The 8,414-nt window shown below is 48.1% G+C and overlaps 1 protein-coding gene across 1 annotated transcript; it reads right to left on the bottom strand.

Annotated features, from left to right (window-relative positions):
- Nucleotides 1-287: 287 nt before the first annotated feature.
- Nucleotides 288-6,373, bottom strand: Uts2 (urotensin 2). Its single transcript, XM_028883059.2, has 4 exons — nt 6,170-6,373; nt 4,033-4,143; nt 2,652-2,695; nt 288-622 (listed from the first exon to the last, which is right to left on the bottom strand). Exons 1-4 carry the CDS (start codon nt 6,330-6,332, stop codon nt 509-511), a joined length of 432 nt encoding a protein of 143 aa, XP_028738892.1. The 5' UTR covers nt 6,333-6,373; the 3' UTR covers nt 288-508.
- Between the last annotated feature and the right edge of the window lie 2,041 nt (nt 6,374-8,414).

Here is an 8,414-nt window from a genome sequence, read left to right as displayed (position 1 = left end):
ATTCTTGGATCCTGGGTAAGTTCTCACTAGGAAACTTCTGTGGGTCCCCACAATATATTCATTTTTAAGAGTTGAGATGTTATAACAAAGAAATTTATTCTTAAATCATTTGTGACTTGAGAGACTTTTGAATAAAGTCTTTGTGCCTTTTCCTTCTTACTCTGTGCTGTGTGCTTCTGTGCACTTACTGCTTTACTTAGACATTTTTGCATTGCCCAAAATGGAACAGAGAGCTCACATAGTTAGGCAAGCCCTGCCACTGACCTACTCTTCCAGCCCAACTTGTACATTTCCAGGAAATGCTAAATGGGAGCGGGGAGACAAGTTACAGATTTTCAGGATGTACATATAAGTAAACGTGACCACGTGTGATACTTGCGAAACATAGAGGATTTATTTCTCATAATAATGAAGAATGGGGTGTAATTAGCCTGATTTTTCTTCGGGCATCTTCCTTTTTAGTTTTCTGAAGAGGTGGTTCTGAGGAGACGAGGATGCTCGGAACTCTTCAAATGCAGTATTTCCAGAAGCATTCCGAGACAGGCCTCTGTTGCTTATGTTGTTTCCTGGTTCTTGCCAAAAGACGACTGAGTACAGTGTTAGAGTCTTGTCCAGAGAAAGCCTGAAACCAGAGGTCCAGAAAAATAGATAAGCGACCCTGAATTCAGAATCTTCAGTGGGGCCCCTCGGAGCCCTCTCCAGCTCTCATCCAGTCTGCTTAACCCTGTGGTTCCTTGAGTTCCCGTGTCCTCTCTGTGACCATTCTGTGCGGGCCTTCTGTCAGTGATAGGCGCTGAACACTTAGCCTTCTGTGTGCTAGATCTTTTCTGTTAAAATTGGCTTGTTTTAAAGGTTGAGCCACAGTTTTCTTTTTATTCTAGAATAAAGTGGGAACACCCTACATACATGGTTTTAGTCCTTAGGGATAATCCTTGTACTGGATAGATTTATGTCAACTTGACACAAGCTAGAGTCATCCGTTAGGATCCTCAATTGAGAAAATGCCTTCATAAGATCTAGCTGTAGGGAAGCCTATGAGGCATTTTCTTAATTAGTGATTGATGGAGGAGGGCCCAACCCATGGTGGCCCATCCCTGGGCTGCTGGTCCTGGGTTCTATAAGAAAGCAGGCTGAGCAAACCATGAGGAGCAAGCCAGTAAGCAGCACCCCTCCATGGTTTCTGCATCAGCTCCTGCCTCCAGGTTCATGTCCTGATGTAGCACTAATCTTAAAAGGTCTTGCTAATGAAAACAAACCTGGAGCCAGGTATTGAGGTGAATGCTGAAAGATCAGAGAAACAGAACAAGCCACAGCCACCTCGCCTCGCCAATTCCTCAGCTGATCCTGTTTCCTCAAACTGGAAGCCTCTGAGTCCTCATCCAAATGGATCTCAGCTGAACTGCTCAAAAACCTAAAAGCTTAACAGGCTCTAGTTCCTGGTCCTCACACCTTATATACCTTTCAGCTTCCTGCCATCACTTCCTGGGATTAAAGGCATGTGTCACCATGCCTGGCTGTTTCCAGTGTGGCTTTGAACTCACAGAGATCCAGGTAGATTTCTGCCTCTGGAATACTAGGATTAAAGGCGTGTGTGCCACCATTTTCTGGCCTCCATATCTAGTGGTTGTCCTGTTCTCTGACCCCAGATAAGTTTATTAGGGTGCACAAAATATTGGGGAACACAATATCATCCTGACTTCCTTCAGTGATGAACAGTGCTGTGGAAGTGTAAGCCAAATAAACACTTTTCTCCCCAAGTTGCTTTGATCACGGTGTTTCATCACAGCAATAGTAGTCCTAACTAGACTACCTTCCGTGTAGAAGCATGTAATCATCCGAGTGATGACTTTTTGAGGGCTTTAGGTGGTGCTCGCTGTCTCTGGGATCTCATGTCAGGGTGGTTGCTGCCAGAATGCTGGTGGCTGTTACAAGAACAGAGGTGTCTCTGGTCCAGGTCCATGAATGTTGATCTCATGATTTCTTGGGAGACCCCTATGTAGTCATGAACACTGACTGTCACGGCCAAGGGAGCCCCCTCAGAAAGCATACAGTGGTCCCCACTCACTTCACACCATTTGTGTGTGTCCTGTCACTCCATGCCCAGCCTTTGTACCGCTTTTCATCCTGGGGCGGGGCACATCACCCTTGCATTCCCTTCCTGTGGTGCCCCACGCTGACTAACACATCGGTCCCTGCACATCTGTCGAACTGCACGTTTGACTGGTGGGCCCTGGTGGTGTGGACGCTGCGTTTCTCACCAGCTTCCTAGTGATGGTGGTGCTGCTGGGGCCACGAGGCAGGGCAGTGGACGGCAAAGGCCCCGCCGCTCTCTTCTCTTACAGGTCTCTATGATTTACCCAGAACAGGTGCTTGTTAAGTTCTTTTTTGTTTTTGTTTTGGTTTTGGTTTTGGTTTTGGTTTTGGTTTTGGTTTTTGAGACAGGGTTTCTCTGTGTAGCTTTGGAGCCTTTCTTGTTACAGTTATATATCCATATTCTGTGAATCAGTTTAGAAAAATTATGTTTGGAAGAAGACTGGCCGATCACTTTAAGATGTGATTTCCACCAAGAACACTCTTAGGTCATAAAAAGGGTTCTGTAAAATTGAATATGAGAAGTTCAGCTTTTCTCCCTCAGAATCTAGAGTCCTTACCTTTCTCAAGCTTCCCCTTGGGGTGGGAGTGTCATCACTGGGATCTGGAAAACAGTTTGACACCATGTCATCAGACCTACTGTTTCTTGTTTTTCTTTTGTAAAAGCAGGGGCTCACTGTGTAGACTGAGCTGGCCTCACAGATCCACCTGTGGCATTTGCTTCCACACCTAGCAGTTATGCTGATTTTAAAACATACAAAATCTAAGGTTCCAAGGCTGGAAAGACAGCTCATAGCTGCACAGGACCCAGATCCCCAAAACCATATAAAAGCAGGGTGAGCATGGAGGCCGCCTTGATCCCTTAACACTCACTCAGAAGGTAGAGAAGGATCCCTGGAACAAACTGGCTTCTAAAAGAGCTCGATTAAGGTGGTCCAGGCTCAAGTAGAGACCTGCCTCAGTAAATAAAGTGAGGAGAGCTAGGAAAAACTCCTGCTGTCAACTTTGTCCCCCCACGCTCACATGGGCCCACACACACATGCACACCACACATGCAAGGAAGAAAAAAATAGCACATCCCTACATGATGTCTAGTTCCCAGTCCCTTCCACGCTGGGGCAGTGTGCACCTGAATGCAGGCAGAGATTCTGGTCTCACCACTTTCAGTTTTTCTCATTGACCATTCATAGTTTGTCAAAAATACAGTTGGACTGTCAGCATGTCTTCTGAAAGACTCTCCATCCTGTACCCAGATGTTCTGAGCACTGTATCAGTGTGTGGAGAAAATAGTCAAATCTGTAATCTTCTCCATCAGTTTGCTGTTTGTTGAGATGGAGTCTCAGGCTGTCCACAGACTTATGGGAGTCACCATGTCCGATGCTACTCATCTGACCTGCTAAGCATTTTACTTGCTTTTTGTTTTTTTGTTTTTGTTTTTTGTTTTGTTTTGTTTGCTGTTGTTGGTTTGGGGAGAGAGAGAGAGAGAGAATATGTAGCCTAGATTTGCCTCAAACTCACAATCCTGCCTCAGCCTCTAAGTGCTGAGATTGCATCATGCCTGGCATAGACTGTCCTTACCATTCCTGTGTACTGATTAAGAAACTGAGACACAGACAGATTAAATACATTGGAAAGATGGTAGTAAGTGGGACATAAAGATTTACGTTTGGCCTCAGTGGCGCTGGGTAGCCAGCATCGCCTGCCTTAAACAGTCGGTATAAAAAGAGTTCCGCTTGTCCTGGGGAGTCCTGCCTATCCTGGGGAGCCTGGGCTTGCAGCACTTCCTGAAGCCGGAGGGGTGGACAGAGGTGGTGTAGGCTAAGAGGGTCTTGGGAGATGTTGTTTCATATAGTTCCGCTTCTAGAGCTTTCTCTGATAGGTAGCATAGAAGGCAACTTTAGTAGCTATGGCAGCCACCCATAAGCCCGAGAATACCTTCACCTGCTTCCCCCAGGCCTTCGCCTGCCTCTGTGGCCATTGCCTGTCGCAGCGTCTGCAGGAGGGCCATCCTGTCCAGCTCCTCCAGGGCCAGGTGAGCGTCCTCTTCAAGCGCTGTGGGGTAGAAACAGACCAGTAGCCCACCCTGGCCTTCACCCGGCCGCCTCTGGTCCCTGTCTCTGGTGAGTACCAGGACAGAGGGGTGGATTCTGGAACTCCACAGGAGGACTTGGTCATCTGTCACAGTGGCATTTAGCAGAAATAAAGGTGCTGCACAAGCCAGTGGGAGTCTAAAAGTGAGGAGCCCATGGACCACCCCCCTGCTGTTGTGGCCACCTGCCTTGGGCAGGAGGGGGAGACAGTGCCACGAGACCCCACATGCCAGTTTGGCTCAGAAAGTCTGATTTGTCTCCCCTTATCCATTGCTACCTGTTGGCCCTTCCTTCTGAGGTGTGTGAGTGGGAGACTGAAGAAAGCATGGTGGCACCCCTACTGTACCTCACGTGGGGATTCACCTGAGGCTTCAGATGCCGCATTGTGACTTCTCCTGTGTGAAGGAGACTGACACCCAAGGTGTATGGGGTGTGTATGGTAAGTGAGGGAAATGTGGTGCATGCATGTAAGGTATGCATGGTAAGTATACTTGGGGGGTGTGCTATGTGCAAGCCGTGTATGGTAAGTGTGTGGTGTGAGGTGTAAGTACATGCATCATGTGTGGCAAATGTGTGTAAAGAGTGATAGCAGGTATGAGGTGTGTTCTCCATGCAACGGGTGTATACACTGAGTGCATGCAGGGTGTGTGGTAAATGTACTGGGTGTGTATGCTAAGTGCATGCAAAATGTGTGTGAGCAGTGGAGGCTGACATTGGGACGTGTGTCTTGGGTAGGCACCAGCCTGTTGAGATGCTCTGGGAGTCGGGCTGGAAAGCCACACATGACCCTGGATGCTGCAGGCTGACAAATACTCATCTGTAACCGTAATGGGAAGACAATGAGCAAAGCGTTATAAAGGCATCTGAGTGCATTCACAGTATTCCTGGGAATGCTAATGAAAACCTTCCCCTTTGATAATGCACGGATGGCTGTGCTGAAGGGGATTTGTGAGGAGCCAACCTGGGGAACCTGTGTGGGGTCTGAGTAAGAGGCCGTCCTCATTTCAGCTTATTGTAGATGTCTAAAGTGGTGTCAGGACCAGAGCATTCCTGGTTTCTTTTTGCAGTGTGTACTGGCCCTTTTAAAAGAACAGAATTGGTTCCTGCCTGGTTTTGACCAACAGGCTAAGTGCCAGTGTGACTCCAGTGATGCCAGCAGCTGATTGGCAGAATGCGAGTGATGCTCAAAAACAGGAACACTGGCAGGAGAGCGGTGCGGACTAGAAAGTGTAACAGCAGTGGCGTGGAGGAGATCCTGCGGAGAAGTGTCTGAAAGCACCCAGAAGCAGGAGCCGGGAAGCTGGCTCCACAGGGAAGGCCTTTGCCACCCAGTCTGCCCACGTGCTAGAGAACCAACCCCTTCAAGTCTTCCTCTGACCACCACACTGTGTGCGTGCACACAGGATAAACATAAAGGAAATTTTGTTTTAAGTAGCCAAGCTAAATATTAAATCCAGTTACATTTTTATGGAATCTAACACACGACCTAAATGCCAAATTAAGGGGTTGTGGTAAAATTTCTAGTTTTTTTTATTTAATTTGAACTTGAACATTAAGACAAAAGGAAAACATAAACACACTTGATGTCTATGAGGCACCCAGCTTCAGGTGCCACTGTGCTTAAGTAAGCCTTTTGTTTCATACAACACAAATGACTGCTTTCTAACTCACATGACAGAGTAAGTGCCCGACTAGTCTGGAGCTGGAGAAACCACCCTTACACTCAGCCAGTCCACTCAAACCTGAAGATAATGTTCTAAACTCAGTCCAATTTCTATAAACAAAACTGACCACTATGAAAGCTTGAGCTACATTTGTGACATGAAATAAGCAATGCTACTTGTCTGTGTTTAGAGAAGACACACAGGAAGGGTCCCCTGATCCTCTCCTCAAAGCATGGTCACACCTACAGAAGACCCCCTTTAGCCAGAATCCCTTTCCTACTCCTGAGTGGCACCTAGAACTGATAAAAAAAACAGTCACCTCACCTGGAAGCCGAAGAGTCTTTGCACCAATGTCAGTGACGGGAAGGGACAGGAGTGGGTTCAGGAGTCCGAGGAAGAGCAGGCAACCGAAGACCAGCCTATCCATGATGATGGAGAGAAATCCTGCTGGGCTTCTGCTCTGGAGAACTTCCGACTCTCTCCTCATTTGAGGGATTGCCCGTTTTATCTATCATCCTGTGACCTCAAATGTCCCCTCCAAAAAAAATAAAATGAATTTATTGGCTAGGGAGGCTAAAAGGTAATCACTTTGCATTGATGTAATTTTTCAAAGTAACAATTCATAGACAATAAATCTACTGGCTTGTGGACTGGTGTACAAAGTGAGTATTCTGCAAAGCACTGCAGAGTTTATAAATCTGGCAAAATAAGGAACTCGGCCATAAATCACAAATGAAAGACAGGGTTAGACATGATGTGGCCAAGGCAGAAGGACAAAGATTGATGAGTTGTAGAAGAAGTGATGCGGGGTATGACGTGAAATATGTCAGCTTTTTAGAAAATCTTTGAGTCGTGACTAGATGAATTGTCATGTTGTATTAAACCAGTTTGAAATAGTAAAGACACAGCAAGCATTGCTCAAAACCCAAGTCCAGTGTATGCACGTGGTTTCCTGTAAAATCACAAGCACTGAAGTCTTCAGAGCAAAATTTCTTCAGAGCGGGACAACGCCCATCACGGAAGACTGGAGTGGTCTTCACGTTGCCCGGCCAGGACCACGCCCGGGCAGTGGCTTTCCTAGACTCACTGCAGCCCCAGCAAAGTACTGCTGTTAGCAGCTAATTTCACATCACCTAAGTTCTGTGCTTAGACCTTTTCGATTACGTGTGTGAATGTCTGCATGTGCGTGCACGTGTGTGTGTGTCTGTCTGTCTGTGTGCCCCGAATTTCAGGCCAGTCTGGGCCACATCCATGAGCCTTCATTCAACCTACAGGTACCAAATGTGAACCCTAAGACCCCGGTGAGTGTGCAAGTGAGTAGATGATAGAGAGTAACTACAGGAAATGGCAATAGAGGACGGTCAGCTCAAGACGCGCCATGTGGGGTTGGTATGGACCATATTACGAAGCTGAAAGTGGTGGTCTGGGGATAGACTTTCTTTCCTAAGATGCTGTGCCGTAGGCTGGGGATGCAGCTCAGTTGACGTGCTTGTGTGAAGTCCTGAGTTCAATCTTCAGCATAAACCAGATGTGGTGATACAGTAATGCCAACACTTGGGTGATGGAAGTTCAAGGTCTGTACATCTCTTTATGCTGGGGTCAGGCATGGCAGCCCCCATCCCAGTACTCAGGAGGTAGAGGCAGGCAGATCTCTGAGTTTGAGGCCAGCCTGGTCTACAGAGCGAGTTCCAGGACAGCCAGGGCTACACAGAGAAACCCTGTCTTAAACAAAACAGAACTAAAAGTCTGTGATAGATGTGTTTGCATGTATGCAGTCTGTGCACACACACACATGTAAGTCATTCATGTTCTGCCATTGCCAACAGGTGGGGAACAGGCCACCCAATCCAGGGGTCTTTGGTGACCCTTGAGGACAGTTGTGGGAGGAAGCAATGAAGTCACCCTTTTCCTCCCCCAGAGGCTGGTTGCTTGCCAAGCTTTGTCATTCCCTGGTGACTCAGGGGTCCTCCTGACGGTTAGTGACAGTTTTACTGCATGGCCTAATTAAGTTACTATGGAAGGCCTAGACCTCAATGAAAATTAGCATCTTTCCTCAATAGACTGTCAATGACAATGTCACCTTGTCTCAGAAATGCTCTGAGCCTTCGGCCCCCACAGTTGGTGTGTGAAGGTGTATAAAGCACTACTGCAGATGCTACCCTCTGAGCATAGCAGCCATCCTCACCAGAGACCCTGATCCCTCAAGATTAGGCCTCACGGAAAGGGGGTGGAGTGAGAAAGTTCACCAGACCTCACCTGAGATCACAGCCACCCCTCCTGTGCTCCCCCTCCTGTGCTCCCCCTCCTGTGCTCCCCTACTCCTGTGCTCCCCCTCCTGTGCTCCCCTCCTCCTGTGCTCCCCTACTCCTGTGCTCCCCCTCCTGTGCTCCTCCCTCCTCCTGTGCTCCCCCCTCCTGTGCTCCCCACTCCTGTGCTCCCCACCCCTCCTGTGCTCCCCTCCTCCTGTGCTCCCCTCCTCCTGTGCTCCCCCCTCCTGTGCTCCCCCTCCTCCTGTGCTCCCCACTCCTGTGCTCCCCCCCTCCTGTGCTCCTCCTGTGCTCCCCCCTCC

The sequence above is a fragment of the Peromyscus leucopus genome, chromosome 2, assembly GCF_004664715.2.
Source record: "Peromyscus leucopus breed LL Stock chromosome 2, UCI_PerLeu_2.1, whole genome shotgun sequence".
NCBI lineage: Eukaryota > Metazoa > Chordata > Mammalia > Rodentia > Cricetidae > Peromyscus > Peromyscus leucopus.
This window is presented reverse-complemented; position numbering and strand designations above follow the sequence as displayed.

Bases quoted from the DNA above. Each gene is read 5' to 3' on its own strand.
- Uts2 (XM_028883059.2), bottom strand. From the start codon at position 6,332: ATGAGGAGAGAGTCGGAAGTTCTCCAGAGCAGAAGCCCAGCAGGATTT. The intron at 4,144-6,169 runs GTGAGGTGACTG...TCTACCCCACAG, and splicing joins AAAGACTCTTCGGCTTCCAG to CGCTTGAAGAGGACGCTCAC. The intron at 623-2,651 runs GTAAGGACTCTA...CTCTGGTTTCAG, and splicing joins CAAGGGGAAGCTTGAGAAAG to GCTTTCTCTGGACAAGACTC.